Raw genomic sequence first — 19,447 nt, 5'->3', positions numbered from 1 at the left:
TTTACTGAAGAAAAACTAGAAAGTTTCACAGCCAAATTAAGACTACAGTTTTAAAATAATTTATTCGGTCACATAAATACTTTGTAACATTTGCATGTTCCCTTTTTCACATCCTTGGCACACAATATATCTCTTAACTTGTACAAAACTAGTGTAAACATCAATGGAAAACAAATTAAAGGAAAGCTGGTTGACGTACATAAACATTCAATAAATAGCAAAAGGAGTGAATAATTGATGGTAAAGATCATGTAATTTCACTTGAATGTTTAATTAAAAGAACCTTAATTTTTTAAAAAAATAGTGAATTGAAACTCAAATTTTTCCATCTTTTACCATTTTTGCATTTAATCAGATACACAATAACAATTCTTTAGTTCAAATTCTTGAACAACAGTTACACTTTATGAACAACAGCAATTCAATGCAGTTGTATTATTTGAGGCATTGACAGTTTTGGTTCCCATACAGAAGCTTACAAAACAGTATTTGCAGGTTAGTGGTTTTGGACAGTACAACTTCTGAACTCCCACACCTCATTCCACCACAACATGAAGATTTGTCTTAATGAGCATTAGTGTACAATCTGTTCTTGATAAAGACGACATCAGAGAGATGCTGTCGGACACCTGGGTAATGCTGAATGTGGTTGAACCAACGTGACACATTAAGGTATTTCTCCTTTTCTTGCACTGTGAGGTCCACCTGCATGGGGAATAAATACAAGGCACCAGTAACACCAGGCACTGCATCATTAGACTCATAACATGTGGTAAAGCGAAATAAAAGTGGATCATTTTACGATGATTTAAACTCAAGTAACTTGTAACTACAAGTAACTCAAGTAACTACAGTCCAGCAGTGTTCTATCCTAATTTCACATAGTAAAACTCAAACTCATAATATGTATGGAAATTTAATCTACTCAAAGGAACAGACCTGGAGGTGGAATATATAGGTGCATGACAGAGGTGGAAAAAGCCTACATGAATTTAATGCATCTCTCTATTCACGGGGTCAGCATTCAGTACAGGGCAGTGCAGGGAAGAGTTCCACAACATGCACAACCCTTTCATGTTCATTCCGCAGACAGTCTTGTCTCATAGGCAAAGTGACTACTTCATGTTTCAAGGTGCATTTTAAATACAGGAGTAAGCTTTTTCCAGGCAATTTCTGGACCAGATAGGCTAATTGGAAATTGTTTTGTATGACTATTGCTCAAAATGGAATAGTTACTAAGAACCAGCATAACTTAACTGTTCAGATCTGCTAGCTTACATTATTAAGATATCAATGGCATTATTCAAATTACAACAGTAAAACAAACTGGAAAGCTGCCCATACTTCATCAAAATATTTAAAGTAGTATCACACAGAACAGCTTCAGCATCAATCAGGAAGAAGTCTCTATCACACTATTGCAACAGCCTCTTGTCACAGGATATATGGCTAAGATTAATGCAGAGCTTCAAGCCTATCCTTAATAAGAAGACTGTCTTAGGTAAAGTTATCTACAGTTACAGATCCAAATTCTACCTTTAAAAGTCTTTCAAATTTAGGTCAGCAGCACCCTCAAAGCTTTACTACAAAGTCTGTTATTACTTTGGAATTTTTCAAGCCAGCTGTAGAACTATTCCCATCTTGTATCACCTGCATTAGTATTCTTGATTAGCAATTTTATGTCTCCTTATTTTTCTGTAATCAAGTTGGCTTACCAGTTTAGACCATAATTTTTTTTTCTCACCTTGACATACAACAACTGAATTACAAATAGGGTAGTCCTCCAAACAGACTATAGAACCTGCATCAGGAACAAATGTGATCCTCACATCAACTCCCCTATCCTATCTCACCAAGAGTGAAACCAATCAGTGCACGATTCACCTCTCTTCATTTTCAGTCAGCCAATTCACCATCAAGCTTAACTTATATCTTGACAATGCCAGCATGAAATGAAAAAGGGCTTGTCTGCAGAGGACAGTTTTACCAGATAAACAGTGATCTAGACATGCCTAATATTTTTCATACTTAGATTTCTAAGGCTAATCAAGGGTAATCTCCTCGAAAGCTAAACAGATGGCGTATTCCTTACTATTTGTTCTACGAACACAAGATTTTGTAGATACTGCAGGTTCACTGAAAATTTGGTACTGGGCACAAAGCTGGAAACACATCTGTTTCAATAAACTTTGGATCACAGAAAGGGCTAAACATACTCATTTACAGATTTTCAGGTGTATGAGTAAAAAGCTGCTCTTTAAACCCTCATCTTGTCTTACATTTCATCTTGTGACATACCACCCTTTTGATTTCAGGAGTTTCCTATCAGATTTACTGCTTCTCCTTACTGTTCTCTCACACAGCCCAGCACTTGGCTTAGAATGGGAAGCTTTAAACATATAGCAGCAAAAAGAATGTAAGGATATATACTAGAAGATGAACCAGTGGAAAAATACTGACAGAAAAGAATTTCAAGGACTTGCAGAAGGGAATTCTAAAGCAATGGAACATAGCATTAAAGCGCAATTAATGGGAAGTTAAGAGCATAGTTACTGTGGCAGTAACCAAAAGGCAAGGGATCTTGCAGCTGCTCCTAAACCCTAGAAAGCTGCTCTTCCTAGGGAATGTACCTGCCAGAATACAAGCACTGCTCTACAGATGTACTTCCTTCTGCAATTTTGTACTGCTATGAACTCCAGTTCAGGTAATATGAGAAAATCTGCTCTTCTTGCTGCTGGCATGGAAATGTAAACATTGTTCCAACAGTTGTACAGTCTGAGAGAAATGCACAGAAAAACCATAAAAAACAGCCACATATTTTGCAGATCTAGAAATATAAGAGAGTTATTGGCAATTAACCAAGTGAATAGCACTAACCAGAACAGCACTAAAAAAGAGGGAGAAAGAAAGCCTAGAATTTTTAAAGGCATTACAAATTAAAAGTGGAAGCTGTGGTAATATAACACTGTTTCAGAAACTGCCTGAGTTTCTGGAAGTGCAGAATATTCAGGACCGAAAAAAAAAAGCAGTACCATTTAGGGAAAGATGGTTTTCATCACCTGCAGTGTGTTATAATTAATGGTAGCTGGATGCTGATGCTTGATATGAAGCTGGGGGGGATCATCTACAAAGTAACAGAGTTCATGAAAAGAACAATGTGTGTGCTCTAAAGCAATCTAAAACTACTGGAAGTGAAGAAAGGTATTTAAGTATGAGCAAATACTAAAATACTGAAACTTTAAGTTCCTTGAGTTCACAATAATCTTTTTCAAATTCTTCAATGGATAAGCACCTGGTTATGGAAAAGCTGAGCTAAATTTTAGATTTTGCAGCAGATACAGTATTTCCTTCCCATAATCTTTTACTGAAAATTCTTGATCTTCATGTTTCTCCAATGTAAATAAAAAACAGAAGTCTGGAAAACTAGTCCTCTTTCATTCTGTTAGCACAGTGAAAAAACATCTGAAGGGCAAAACAGACAGCTATGCTAATAATAAGACCCCTTTTTGTACTCTAGGCACAACAAGCAAGATATTTTTACTTATTTACATAATGTACTCTATCAGTGAAATATATTAAAAAGCACTTTGCGGCATGCTCTACTTTTTACTCGGAACATAACTCTTAGGTTAATTGTTTAGAGATCACTTCCATGGCATTTTTTACAACATTTTGTTAGATGGGTATTTTCTGTTCTTTCTCATTAAATTAGATAATTCCCCCAAGTTAAGAAAGGCTGCTGTTCTGCTGTTAAAATAATTATTTGCTATTAAAGCAATTATTTTAATAGCAAAGAAGCAGACACTTAATTTGACAGGCTTTTTTTTTTTCCATGTCAAAAAAAAAAAAAAAGGCTTTTTCTTCCACCACAAAGCCAAAGCTCACTAAGGTGGTTATCATACAATGCAACTCAAAGAGTTTCTGAAAGGGCTAAAAATACACAAACTTTAATTATATTTTCTTCCTGTAGCATTGGGGATGCAGGCATAAAGCCCCATTCCCACAACCTGCAGGTCATGGAAAATCTAAAAATACCTGCCTACATATGAACCTCTTCAGCACCAAGAAAAGCATAGATACTATCTGACTTTTTAAACTCAGTCTTTAAATATGGGAGAAAGAGAAAAAACCCAACAGCTGGATGGTATATTTCATTTCATACGTGTGCCTTCACATAGTTTTATCTAATTTTCTGCTGTTAAAAGAATAAGCTTAAAATTACATCTTTTTTTTTTTTTTTGAGGTTAAAACTGCTTATTTTGCAATTCAGTTGAAAAACAATTTTAATATAATTGCTTAGAAGAAAAGCATTTACCTCAGTACTAAAATAAGCAACAATTCAGCAAATATTAACAAAAAGTCATGGCAATCTGTTTATTACAGGAAATAGTCCTTATGAAAATAACTCAAAAATAAATTACTATTGTAGTCTCATTACAGTTCAATATCAGTGGTTCTGACTCAAGGACAACTACTTTGTTTTGTACTTGATCATATTGGGTTTGACACCAAAGTTTTGACTGAGACGTCTTCCATGTGCAGATATAAACTTCACCCATAAGTAATTTTCCAGACCTTATTAAAGAAATTTTCAAGTCAGACAGATAGATTCAAGACCACTTCCTTGGTTCTGACAACATTTTTGAAGTATAAAAGCAGATCAATCATCATATTGATTATTTATCTTGAAATAAAACTTGACTGGTTTTAGTCAAAAGAGCTGGTCAAAAATATTTATGAATTAAGGCATCTGAAACTTAAAAAACAAAACAAAACAAAAAAACCCCTAAAAAATCCCCCAAATTAGAAAATAAGTTCATTACTACAAGGGGAATTTAATGCTTACTGATTGCAGAAAAAAACATGAATTTAGATGCATTGCTTGAGGTTAGCTTAGGCAATCTATGCTTTAACCTAGTAGAACTTTATTGTTCATATTTATCCACACATGTATATCTGGAATTGAAGTGTCTATAAGACAACAATATTCATGTTACATACACAGAAACATCAATTATATATGACAATGTAGATCACACTGACTGAAAATGCAGTATCAAGCATTGCATTTTTTGGGTGTTTGTAACCTGTATCATGATGCAGAACAGTGTGTACTATTTAGTTCCTGCCTTCTTACTATGAGTGTGTATTTCTAATTAAAAGACCCAAAAAAGATTCTATCTGCAAAATCCCTGAAACACGACCTGTGAATCTGATTCTCACTGATTGAAATAGTAATTATTTTCCCACAATATGGATTTTTAAACACATTGCACAACTGTGTTTATTAGGATAACTAGAAGGGACAAAGAGAATGAAAGGCAGGCACACAACCACAGAATTAAGAGTTGCTGCTGTTCAGTAAACAAACTGTCAGTTCAAATGGATGAGCCTGGACAGTGAAGAACCAGACTCCAGAACCCCTCCTGGATAATGGGAAGGGCAAAATGAAGATGGGAGGGGGGAATCAATATAAAGATGCACAATCTGTACTCAGACAAACCAAGATATCACAGATGAAGAACTGAGCTATAGGAATGGTTGGTCTTAAAAACTTTTCAAAGGAAATGTGAATCAGAAGGGTTTTAAAGTTTTACTACTTGGCTTATTCAGAATGACCATGATATGTCAGTAATAATTACAGTATCCTATCACTAATATCTGAGCTAGCATGTAGTTTTTAGTCTATCAAAAGCAGAGATTAACCTTTAAGGTACTACCAGTGATGTTTTCAAATCAATTTTCTAGACAACTTGATGGACATCAAGATCTGTGGGTATGCCCTATGCCCCACGTCTCCCATTTCTACCTCCTTTCTTAAAGCATCATAGGAGACATGTTGGTATCTTGCACAAGGCTTAGCTGAAGCAATGGTGGATATGACAAATTGCTTCTCTGAAGTACATCACATGAGATATAGCAGCTTTCCCTGCCTCTCCCATAAAACTTAGGGTGAGCATCAGCTCTGGACATACCCTCTTCCGATTACAAGAAAAATAAAAATAATTAAGACATTAAAAAACATAAAATCACAAGATTCTACAGTTGAAGATCCTGCCTCTGTATGTTTATCAATTCTGAAGCCTTCACAATACATGTAATTCCTAGTTAGTAGCTCCTAGATTTTCATATTTATTTAGAACAGTCACCCTGTTGCTTGCCCTTTATACCTTTCTGATTCAGAAAATTACCTTTGATAAAATCAAACATTTCAGAAACAGATGCTGTACTATAAACTTGTCCCAAGTAGTGTCTGGATGGTTACAGGCACCCAGGAGCACCAAGTCATTTGTTTTTACCATCTGTTCTATTTCCCAAAGCAATAACTTGTATCTTTTCATCTTGATTAGGTGGTCTACTCTAGAGCAAACTCTAAATTTAAAATATGTTTGGCTTTTCCCCTGCCAAGTTTTTTTTTAAAAAAGTCTCATTTGAACTTGTACTCTCTTACAGAATATACAATCTTAGTTTTAGAAAATACTTATAGTCGTTTTTAAGTCTGCATATCATATGTGAAAGGTAACCTATTCTGACACTGTAATCAACACATCTACTGCTTAAGATATTTCACAAGGTAAATATTATTTAACAGAATTAATTCTACATGACTTACTCTAGCATGTTTTCAAAAACCTTTTGAACTGAAGCTTCCCTCTCCTCTGCTTGACACTTATTTGAACTTTTACTCCTGGAGAGTCAAGATACAGATACATAAGTCTGCTTTCATTTCTGGTAGAATTTCACTACTTGATTGCCCCTCCCCTCTGCTTCCATTTTGAAATGGATTCTTCTACACTTCTCCCAGAGCTCTACTTTTAATTGTACAAAAGTAACCATTCACCCAGTTGATTGAATTCAATTCTCAGACACACATGCATTTGTCAGAGGCATCTCCTTCTAATTATCCTCACTCCCCCTCTCAATTTTCTAATGCAAAACTGACTGATTTCATCTTTTCTCAAGAATCGAATAGACTTTTTTATGTGAGTCCTTTGGTTTCCTCCCACTCCAAAGAATGATAATGGCTCAGTTACAAACACATTCCAGCCACCAAAATGCAAATAGCATCTACTGCTTTATCTTTAAATTAACACTTGGGGTTCAGAACTGAAGGTGCACTTCATAGTAGCCTGAGCTGACTACAAATAAGCTTAACATCTCCCCCACTCACAACAAATTTATTTTTGGTGTGGGCGTATATTTTCCTTCTCCTCCTAAGCACCAGCTCCCCATGTTATTTTCATATTATGTACCTTATCAAGCCTTATCACTTAAGTCTGGAAACACAAATGACAATTTGTTATGGCTCAAACTTTTTTATACGTTTTAAGGAGCTTAATTTACATGCATTTGTATTTCTCTAATATTAATTAAGTTAATACTTTCAGTTCTGACACATCCTTTCAGCCTCATCTATCTATTTGCTCATGTACTTATGTGACTGTAGTTCACTGATGTTTCAGACTTGAAAAGGCAAGAGTCCTCAATCACAGAAACACAGGAATAGGTATCACCCTTTCTATATTTTGCAGATGAAACCAAAGCATTCTGACACTACAGATCTTTTGACAGATCCATAGCTAGATATTCAAGAATAAAATGGAAAACTTAAAAACAAGTTCTATTTTCCTCTGTTCTGTTCAGTAAGTTAACTTCTACAACAATAAAATGTTCTTTAGATAAGTAACAATTATGATAGCTGTACATACAAAAATGATGCAAGTAATGCTTACCATGATATGATGCAATCCATAATACATCAAAATGTCTGCTAAGGTAAAAATGTTTCCTGCAAGGTAGACTTTATCTTCAAGGTGCATGTTAAGATCCTAAAAAGAAAGAAATTATTATACTGCTGTAGTATGGGCTTTGTGAAACGATATATTAATGCAATTGTTAAAAATAATAGAAATTTCCTCTGGAGACCATGCATATAAATAAACACCAGTTTTAAGTTATCCCAACTCTGCAAACAAAAATAAATAAAAGAAAAAAATTCTAGAAAGTAAGTGACAAGATAATAAAATATCATTCTTTGACAGTGAGATTTAGGTAAAATTTAAATGCAGATCTGTAAACAAAGCACTTTATATGTAGCAAAATTTTTGTACATGCAAATGTAAATTATTTTAAGCTGACTCCACAGAAATACTTTCAAGTCTGTCTTTTCTTGGCTTCCAATTACTCAATTCAAAAATTAGAGTTGTATATTTATTATGAGTGCAGTTTCAAATGTTTAACATCTGATTACTAGAAAATGCAGTCCTATGATAAAAGGACAGCATACTGTTCTTCCAGCAGCAGCTATGCCTGTCCTCCAGGACTCCGTGCAGCTGGTCAGCAAGGTTCTGGAACTCCAAATGCCTAAGAACCAGGGAAACACACAGAATAGTGGGGTGGGAGACAAGGTGTTTCAAGCTTGATGCTGGTATCTCGGCACCCATCAGCTGCTATCACTTGACAGCTGCTTTTATTAATGATGAAGTTACTGCTAGCAATTCTTTGTGACTGATATTGTCAATTCAGCTGCCATCCAAGTAGGAAGAGAGAATTCCCAGCATTTTAAGATCACCTCTCAACTGTTCCAGATCAGAGGCTATGAGGGTGGGTAGTAAAAGGTTTCCATTCAGGTTCAGTAAATAATTATTTCAAACGTGTATTAACAGAAAGACTCCTCTCCATGGCTTTTTGTATGCAGCTATTCTCTACCAGAAAACAAGAAGCTGACAGGCTCACTGTTGCCCAAGTTTATCAGCTCTGAGGACAGAGGCATCACACATCAGCTCTATCTCTTTACTTATCCTTCCTTTTCTCCAAATCCTACCTACTTTTCATCCAATTTATACACCTCTCTGCCCCCCTTTTTTTTCTAAAGAAATGTAACAACACAATTACCTACTTTAACCTCCAGCATAAGCTAGCTTTAGTTTTACAGTATTATTTTCAGACACCTACAAAAACAGTTTCCCAGATTTCCCTTGGATTTGGAAACTCCCTGTATTTGAAGGAAAAAAAAGAAGCACACAATGTGGTTTAAGCCACTCCCTTCCCCTGCCCCAGAAACAGAGGTAAGCAGCTTAAATGTAACTAACATTTTCAAAAATTTTAATTTTTCATTCTCAATTAGAGCACATTTCATTTTCAGCCATTTTGTTGAAAAAACAAGTCTTGGGCAAGGAGAAGGGGGTTAATACTAGTGAACAATTGAAAAATTATATTTGGCCTTTAGCATGTTGCACTTTTTGTGGTTACATAATTTTACTGATACTGTGATTTCCCATAATGCATACATAGAAAATAAACCAAGATCAAAACACAAAACTAGAATGTTAAGACTTAAGACATCTAACAGTGCATTTGCTTTTGACAAGTTCGACTCCATTAAGCCACCTCACTATTCTTTGATAACCTCTTCATGACAGGACTCCTGTACTTCTGTAATATTTGAACATCCCCATGTCTGCTTTGATTTCTTTTATTAGAACAAATCAGGGAAACATATTAACCCCTGCATAGTTAAAATTCTGTAAGGTCAACTGCCCCTGGCTATGTAGCTTCTTTTCTTTAGAATGGTGTACTGCTTTGTTCATGTTCGTGGGTGCTCAAATTACCTCAAACATGTAACTACAGTTCTGTGGAATTTTCTACACTCAACACAAAGGCAAATCCAGTGTTAAGAAGAACAAACCCCAATCTAAAGAGCAGCTTTATTGGGAAAAAAACCCAAAACAACAAAAACCTGTCTGTTTTGAAACAAATTCTCTGACTAGCATTTTTCATTTCAATTAATCAGAAATTCCACATGCATTGTAGTGAAAACTATCACCACTGAAATGATATCTTTTCCCCCTCCTCCCCTGCTCTTCTTGGCTTAGGCTATGGAATCAGGATTTTGTAAAGCAAAAAGCTCATTATCTCTGAAGGTAGCATCACCACACTTATTTCCCTGCTGAAAATTTTGGACTTCTTCATCAAAGAAATTACAGCATTACTCAGCTAATTCTGAGTTTTATATTGCATGTGTACACTCAAAATAGTCATCAATAAAAAAATCCTAAAACTTTAAAGGCAAGGTAAGCCACTAAAGCATGAACAATTATTTATTCTGGTTCATCAAATTTTATGAAGTCAGTTAACTGAGCAAATTAAATTTGACAAGAATGGTTTAGTCTTGTATAAATTAGCATTAGTTTACAATTCTGGTTTTGAACATGTACTTTCCTCCCCTAAAATATGAACAGATATTCTGATTTCATTCTGCAAGTCACACTAATTCAGAAACACCATATTTTTTTCATGTGCATTAGGCACATTTAGATAATCTTGCCTTATGGGTTATGCATCCCATGGATGATTATATTACTGGCTAATAGCCAAATGTGCTAAAATTCCTGAAAGCCAAGTTTGCTCAAGTGATCACAGTATTAAAGTGAAATAGTGTTCCAGTCCTGGAGAGATTAATGAAAATATGAACACAAAACTCTATAAAATTTCTATCACATGCAGGAAATTCAGGCCTGCTGGCTGTCATCTGAATAATTTGTCTTTCATGTACTGAACACCGTTACTCAAATGAATTCCTATATACAAACCCAGGATTAAAAGACGAAGAGAGTCCTCGAAGTTGCTTGTAACTATATAAACTTACTGTTGCATTTCCTTGGGAAACTCTCAAATTTCAGACAGGTATTTAAGGCATAGCTGCATTACAACGCATTAAAACTGCATACACTGAACAACTGCAGCAATTCAAATACCATTTTTGGATATGACGGGGAGAAAAGCAACAGAAAGAGTTGTTGCATTATTTATGGACTAACTGATGGATTTCCATTTGCTTGTTCTATGTGGAAAAAAAAAAAATCCTATTTACAGCCTCTATCTAGCAACAGCTCAACACATCCCATTCAGAGCACATTTTGAGCACCCCCAGCAATGCTCACTGCCTGTTAAATATGCAATCCAATGGCCCCTAATCCATTTAATCTGCTCAGGCTGCTGAATCCCTGCCAGTCACTGCCAGCTGTGACAGTGGCTCTGATACGAACCGTTGCTTCTTAGGACAACTCAGGAGCTTCCAATGGACCTCCTGATTTTGTTCTGGATGTTTTGCCCACGACACCCTGCTGGTGTATGTGCTTCCCTTACACACAGACTTCCTGTCCTTTCAGTCAGCAAGATTCTCAAGGTCATTTATGCCCTAAATGCTTTTATCTCTGGCACCATGCAAAGACAAAAAGCTGAGCACTCCCAAATGTTTCAGGAAAGTCCCTGACAATTCAGAAGCCAATAAAGGGTTTCTGCAGCCACATCCAAGAAAAGCAAAACTACACTTTTGATACATAGACGTGTTTTTAATTCTCATGCAAGACTCTTCTCTCTAACTGGCAAACTATGAGCTAAACCTGGTCTGGAAGAATATTGTATTACTGAGTTTCCTGTAAAAGAAGAAAAATAATCAACAAATATTGCTGCAATAATAAAAATTCAACCTTTAAACCTGTAAGTATGCAAAAGCAGTGTACAGAACTGTGGATTAATGGCATGAACAGAGCATGGATTAACTGGCTTTTGTACCTGTGGAAACAGTAATTTTTCAAGCAAGCACATTAAATAGAAATTGAAGCTCTCTTATTCAGATTTCTATTTGGATTTCATTATTAAAGCCAGACAGTACAGGAGATTGGGATAAAGCTAATTGAAATCATGGAACATTGCTCTCTATGAGACACTGAAAGTAGTACACAAAGACTCTTAGTTATTATCCTTCAGAGACCAGAAGTTTCTACATTCATGTGGATGCTTTTATGTGAATTTAACAAGCTACCAGTTATTTGTCAGAGGTTTCAGAATAAGGGTGTGAAAGGGAAAGAATCCTCAGGTTTAAAATACCTAAAATTGATATGGCAGAGACATTAAAATCTCCTGAACAGAATTCACTAACACCTAAGTAGACATTTGATGGCACAGAGGAACAGAAAACACACTTGTTGTCCTGCATGACAACTCAGAAAGTTTCAGAATTTTTTTTTTCCTATGCAGCTTAATTTGCCACTAAGCATCAAAGAAACAAAAGATTATACCCTTCTAGCCAGTGGAAAAGAAAGTTAATATAAGGCATTGTATATTATGCTATCACTGCTATTGACATTCATCATTCCTATGGATCTACTGAGAAACAGATTTGGAGCAAAAGTACTGCTCCCATTTATTTTGTCAAGTACAGAAGCACAAATCAAAATTAGACAAAACTCAACAAGCCTTTTATTGGTCCATTCTGAACATTGTGGCATTTGCTCTGGATGAATATGAAAACCCTGGTTGAGATGGTCTGTTTCACCATAATTTTCCTGCCAAGTAACAGCTTTAGGCAACACATTAGTAAGAACAATTCAACAATCTATTTTCATAAAGCAAACAGAAAATCCTCCCCATTCAAATTAGCAAACATGAAACAAGTTATTTACTGACATTTTGTAGAACTACATCAGTTAAGGGTTAAATAGAGGCAGCCTAAAGTTTATAGCAGAAGTTACTGAACTGTTTTTGGCGTAGCTTATTATAAATTGTGGCTCTAGGCTGCAACCGTCCCAAGACTGCCATTGTGTATTCCAGACACGTTGTAAAACTGCAGCCTCATACTTCCCTCCCTATTTTAGTTCTTCTTTTTTTTTCACCCATACTCCCTTTTGGCACAGTATACTTTAATGGTAGGCTGCCCCTTTTCTGATTAATCATGGTGGCAAGAGAACAAATTACAAAAAAAAAAAAAAAAACCCAACTCTTAATTGCTATACTATGAAATTATTAGTGCTGAAACAATTCCACAGCAGCCTTGTGTTAAAATAAATTCTGGTAATTCAACACTTAAAAAAAAAATCCACAGAAAAATTTGTAAATGCGCTTAAAGGCAGAGATTCTCTCTAAAGTAACACTGATTGTTTCTCATTAAGGAAATTTTACGTTGCTTGGAAACACTTAATATATCTACATATTTGTATTTTGGCATATTGTCTTTTCTAGACAACCAGTGTCACTAAGGCCAAAGATGGAAAGGGATCCCAGCTCCAGCAAGAAACTGTATCTCTGCATCTGGTTTTAATGTTCCAATGCAGTTCTGCAAATACTCACATGTATGTGCTAACACTGCAGGTATCGTCCCTAAAACCATCCTGAGCAGATGAATTTTGTTATAACAAGACAGAAAACTTGCTTTTGGTTTTTATAAAAGGCAAGAGGTAAATGGAAATTAATTATTTGTTCTCATATGGTTTTCTCACAGTTTAGGAGAACAAAAAGCATCACAAGTTTCAAGTTTGTTCAAAGAATGACTGAAACTCTGTGACCCTTGTCATAAAAGTTTAGACAACAGGGACCTCCATGGGTCAGCTTGTTATACCACAGCTAAACCTGAAGTTAAACCCTGATTAGTCAGTGCCTCCTTTAATCAAGTTCTAAAAATCCTAAAGGATTGACAGTTTTCATGCTGTATCTGTAGAGTAACCATGACTGTGAAGGTTTTGATAGCATTTGCACATAGAAAGTAAAGAGCAGGTATGTTACAAAAAGAGAAGAAAAGTGAACTAACTCATGATTGACCAATAGAAGATAGCCCCCAGATACAATGAAACCAAGATAACTCTGATTATTTGGGGTTCATGTGAATGAAATGGTTTGTCAGGATTTTCACCAAGTTGGTAGGTAATACAGGCTCCATAGGCCTCAAGACCAAGAGGGCTATCAGCTCGAAGAGTAACAAAGAGTTGCTTTGCATCACTTTAAGATGCATTTTCCTTTATTTTAAGCAACAGTGTTAATACTGCTTCGGTTTGTCTCTGGTTTCTGCACACCTTGCCAGAGCCAGAAGTTATTAGGACTCTGTCAGCTTCAAGTAGAGTCAACCTTGCAGCTCTCAAATTTCTAAACTCAGACTCACTGGCAGCACTGACCAATAGAACTCTCCATCTAAAACATACTTTTAAAGAGAGAAAAAACAAACACTTGAAAAATTGATCAAATTTCACTGCCCTTTTATACACAGTTTATAAAGAGTGCTTAACATTGCAAAGCAAATTTTCTCTTCAAGTTGTTCTCACAAGACTGCAAAAATACTTTTTACCAGTTGCAAGAAGTAAGGAAAATAGAGTACGTTTTGCTATTGGCTCCTTGTCATCTGGCTGCTCAAACAACAAGGGGGACTCTCAATATTCTCTTTTCTGCTTCCACCTGTTTAAGAGGAAGTAAGCTTCAGCCTACAATAAAAGTTTAATAACAGCAGACCAAGGACTCCACACAAAGTAGCTCAATGTTAAGGACAATGTAGAGGATCCTTTATGAGTTCAGTTTTCATACACAATTCTGTCCAGTACCTCCTTTTAGCATCAATACCAATTACCACAGCATCAAGCATGGCTTGTATCCCATAATTGCCACATCATTAAGAATAGCTCTAAAAACAGAGAAGTGCTATCCTGGAACACAACACCAACTTGCTTATAACCACGGGTTTATGAAGATAGTAAGAAACTGGCGCCTCACACAGGCAGCTGAACAGTCTCTAAACTGTGGGGAACACCCTTCACAATTTACAAGCCATTGGGCGCTGCAAGAGCTCTGCTTCACATATGCTACAGTTTTAGCTGTTTTGCTGTTTCAGGTTGTTGGGTATTTTTGTCAACAAAAGTGAAAAGCAGCAAAAACCAATACTTAGTGATACTGTCAAACCCTTAGTATTTGTTAAATTTTATTAATTGGATGCTCGTACACACATCAGCCCTGTAATTTTCAAGGTCCAGTCACTCCCAAATTCTGTGGAAAGGTAATTAAGCTCTCCTTACCTTCAGAATTGTCCTAGTATCTTCCTTACTGGAGCCTCCATTTACCCGGGTCACCCTGTATTCCAGCCACTGCTGCACCACAGCCTTCTCCTCGGCAGTGCTTCCCAGCAGCTGGTCTTTCCTAGCCTGCCTGACCAGGTGGGCAGCGATGGTCATCAGCCCCGTCAGCCCAGGGCCACTGTTGCTTTGGAGAACAGGAACCTGGAAGTGGAAACACAAGGGGAATGAATGGCTATTGGTTTTTTTAGGCTCCCTCAGAACACAGAAGCATTCAGGTAAAGGTGGTGCCATCAAAACCAGGTTTTTGTTCACTTTTTGTTCTTTGGGGTGTTTTATTTTCAATACTTACAGAAGAACAAGAACAAATCAGGACACTTTTAGCTCCAATTAAGCAAATTCTGCCAATATGAGGCAGAAATAACATTGTGCGTTCTGACACTGGCAGAAATCTTAATAATAACTGACTTCTAACTCATTTCCCAATTCAGGACTCTGACTTAAGACTGTGAAGTCAGTAGCATCCAACTTCTCTCTGAGCAAGCAGGCTGCACTAACCAAACCTCCTGAAAAGCTTACTCCTACATACTGCACCATTCCAAAACACCCCAAACAGCAGCCAGGAGCTCACTGGGACCAGCAGGACAACACAACCTTCAGCTTTAGCCATGACGTCTTTGTGAGTAACAGCAGCATGTGTTCAACCCTGGGAAAGGAATCTGGACCAACACCTCAAGAAATGAAGTGAGTGAACTGAACTCACTGCAACAAGCTGAAGCCCATTCAGGCATTTATGACATCAAATGAAAGAAACTGATTAAAATGCAACACTCAAAGTATATGACTGCACAGTGCAGTCTGTTTATGTCCAGATTTATTTAATCTAAGGTGCAAGCTGAAAGCATAATATTATTTTTGTACTTGCATCAAGAGTCTTTCACTACTATCAAGTTTTTTTTTTCCATTGAACATCCAGCCAGGAAAACTACACAGAGACCTAGTTACTTGGATTTTTCAACATTATACTTTATGGTAATAGCACTAAAATACCAGCTGGGCTTAAAAATAATGAAGGCAGTTTTTGCAACTGAAGAACACACATCGATATTCAGTCAATTAAAAAATTCTGTCAATTAAAAAAACCCCAAAACTTGAGACAACTGCTTCATTTCTCAACCAACCTTTTCCAGGAGGGAGGATCAAACAAAGGTGTCAAAAATTTGTGACACTGCCAACTCCAAATTGCATTTTTCATGCCTTAGGTGCCTCTTAAACCATGAAACCTAATGTTTCAGTATAAACTTTGAAACACTAAGACATCTAGGACCATAGAATCATCAAAGTTTGAAAGGACCTTTAAGAGCATCCAGTCCAGCATCCACGCAGCACTGCCACTGCAACACTAAATCCCTAAATCACTGCCCAGTGCCACATTCAGACCGCTCTTAAACGTTTCCAGACACGGATTCTCCACCACCTCCCTGGGCAACCTATTCCAATGCCTGAGCACCACGAGGGAAAAACATTTCCTAATACCTAATCTGAATCTCACGTGTCTCAGTTTAGGCCATTTCTTCTGGCCCTCTCACTGCAGGCTCCCACCCCACTAGAACCTCATGTCAGGTAGGAGTGCTTTAAAAGAATATAATGTTTAAGAGCAACACGTCCTCGACGCAGGCATTTTCCGATTATTAAAACAGCACCTTTTTCTTCCCATGTAATTTAATCAAAATAGCACGACGCAACTCGCACAGGCATAGGGAATGTAAAGTGCTGAAAGAACAAGTATAAAAAAAGCCGAAATCCCTTCCATGACACATGATGATCCATCCCACAAGCAGAGCGAAGGAGTTTCCAGAAGGTACAGGCTCGCAGGCAGCGAGGCCCTACAATAGCCACAACATATGTGGAGGAGGGAGCACAGGTGAGATCCCGCTCACGGAGACGTTGGCTGCTCTGGTACCTGGGGGGGCCGCAGCCACGGTCACATCGGTGGCTGAGGGGAACTGCCAGGGAGGCGGGAATGGAAGCTCGGAGGGAAGCAGCCACTGGGGAAAGGAGACCAGAGGATGCCCGCCCTCCCCCGCGCGTCGCCACCGCCACCCGCTCCAGGCCCCTCCTCGCTCCCTTCACCTTCCGCTCCCCCTGGACGCCGTACTTGTTCCCGCCCGGCAGCCCCAGCAGCCGCTCCAGCAGCTCCAGCTCCTCCGCGCCCCGCACCGCCGCCGCCATCTTGCGCGGCGGGACACGCGGACAGGGACGGAGGGCGGCAACAACCGCTCGCCCCATTGGCGGACAGCGCCAGGGCGCCGCCGAAGGAAGCGCCATTGCCATTGGCCCGAAAGGGACGGCCAGCCAATGAGAAGCCAAGAGAGGCGGCGCGTTCAGCCGTTCGGGAGGGGAGGGAGGAGCAGTGGGGTCGCGGACGGCGCGTGCGCAGTGGCGCCTGCACGTCCCCGGCCGCATGGAGCAGCCGTGAGGGGCGGAGCGGGCGGAGCCGCCGCTTTGCCCACCCCGGCGGGGCGGCGGGGGCGTTTCCCGGCCCTGGGGTTCCTCGGTTTCCCTTCGGTGGGAGAAGACCTTAGGGATCGCTGAATCCCGTCTGTGAACCAACACCACCGTGTCAGTTGGACCGTGGCACTGACTGCCACGTCCAGTCTGTTCTTCAACACCTCCAGAGATGGCGACTCCACCCCCTCCCCGGCAACCCATTCCAATGCCTGATCACCTTTTCTGTGGAAAAATGCCTCCTGATGTCCAGCCTGAGCATCCCGTGGCGCAGGTTTAGGCCATTTCCTCTTGCTCTGTTGCTGGCTGACTGGCAGAAGAGGCCGATCCACCTGGCCACAGCCTCCTTGCAGGCAGCTTTAGAGAGCGATCAGGTCCCCCCTGAGCCTCCTTTGCTCCAGGCTGAACACCCCCAGCTTCCTCAGTCGCTCCTCACAGGACTTCTGCTCCAGACCTTTCCCAGCTTCACTGCCCTTCTCCGGGCAGCTCCAGCGTCCCAGCCTGCCGGCCCCTGGCTGCTCGGTTCCTACACAAGGAGCTGCCCTAATGTTTCCACACAGACCGTCCCTCCCTTCTCCGGGGCTTCTCAGGAGCCATTGCACCACTTCTATCCATGTTCACCCGTCCTGTCTTCCTCCAACTAGCAAATCTTGAACGTGTTGTCCAAGTGCAGCCAAACTTAGTAGGGGAGTTGAAGTTTCGTGGAGAGCTACATCGCTAGGGATCTTGTGAAAATATCAGCCAGAACCAAGGTGCTACTCAAGGGCATAAAAGGAGAAGGAGGGATAAAAGTATGGTTAAAAAAATCATCCAAATCACCACTGTTGATGGTAGTAGTGGAGCTAAGAGATAAACCCCATAAAATCTCAGCTGGCCACAAAATAGCCTTACTTAACTGCACTTTAGTGTATTTGAGATTTGATGAAGACATGATTTAATCATCTTTCCAATGGAAGATACTCTGCTGCAGATGTCATACTTTTACATCTGATAATAAATGTTACAAATTAAAACAGTTTTAGACTTCCAGGTTTATTTGTGCAGAGTATCAAAGTGCAATTCTTGATAGAAGACTACTAAACACCAAATTAACATTTTTTTTTACTAGAAAGAACAAGCTACTCTTGTCCTACTACTGACATTTTAATAGTACAGACTCAGGGCTATCACTGCGTTAGTCATCTCAGATAAGATGATCCTGACAAATGTCCTGTTTCTCCAGTGAAACACTTTATCTTGATACAAGGTGACATTTAGATTTGTACCTTCTGTTGTAGAAAAAAATCTAAAAGTGGGCACTGAGCCTTCCTCTGACTGGGGAGCAGATCTGAAATTGTGAGTGGATTCTTAAGCTTTATAGGATCTCTTATATTAACATCTGCACAGCACTTAATTAAAAAAAAAAAAGCCTTGAAAATGGCCTTGCTCTTTGCAGAGCTTTTAAAAATTAATCAGCTCCTTTCTTTAAGCAGTATTTTGAAATTATATTGTTCCAGTAGTGTTCCAGCTCTGTGATATCAATGAATGATCTAAAATTATACAGAAGGCTTCCTCTTCAGTGGGAAAATTGAAAGAAATGCTTTGCCCCCTTTTTGAAAGCTAGTTGATAGTTTCATTATTGAGCAATTTTACTTTTGTTAATGAACCATCTATCAGTAAATATATGCGTACAGGTTATTTTATATAGTTATAATTTTTAGAAGCTTTAGAACCTAGAAGATGTGATCTACCTGTGTAAAATATTAGTACTGATGTGTTGAAATATCTATCAGTTAAAATAAAAAGGTCACATTTTCAGTCACCTTTTTTTTTTTCATGACTTTGTATCATCAAACCTCAAAGTTTTAAATACTTTGGAAAAGGAGATTTCATAAATTAGATGGAGGAGATTAACTGCTTATGGTTGTGTAGTAGTTTTCCTTGATAGCAGTGTTTAGAAAAGTCTCTCTTTTTCTGGGCACAGTTCTCCCTTCATTCCATTAGGTGGAGCTTTGTGATTAAGGCTGCAGAAGAATCTTGCTTCCGAGTGCAAAATAATTCACCACGAAATGGCTGGGGGAGGAGGTGAACGATGCCTTCTTTGCTTAGAGGTATCGTTGTCCTGT

At 38.5% G+C, this 19,447-nt stretch overlaps 1 protein-coding gene across 1 annotated transcript; it reads right to left on the bottom strand.

The window, feature by feature from the left end:
• Positions 1-43: 43 nt before the first annotated feature.
• Positions 44-17,100, bottom strand: EEF1E1 (eukaryotic translation elongation factor 1 epsilon 1). Its single transcript, XM_021534534.3, has 4 exons — positions 16,968-17,100; positions 14,838-15,038; positions 7,734-7,829; positions 44-705 (listed from the first exon to the last, which is right to left on the bottom strand). The coding sequence occupies exons 1-4, from the start codon at positions 17,064-17,066 to the stop codon at positions 565-567; spliced, it is 537 nt and encodes a 178-aa protein (XP_021390209.3). The 5' UTR covers positions 17,067-17,100; the 3' UTR covers positions 44-564.
• Between the last annotated feature and the right edge of the window lie 2,347 nt (positions 17,101-19,447).

The sequence above is a fragment of the Lonchura striata genome, chromosome 1 (assembly GCF_046129695.1).
Source record: "Lonchura striata isolate bLonStr1 chromosome 1, bLonStr1.mat, whole genome shotgun sequence".
NCBI classification, from domain to species: Eukaryota; Metazoa; Chordata; class Aves; order Passeriformes; family Estrildidae; genus Lonchura; species Lonchura striata.
The sequence above is the reverse complement of the archived record's forward strand: the minus strand, read 5'-3'. Positions and strand labels throughout refer to the sequence as shown.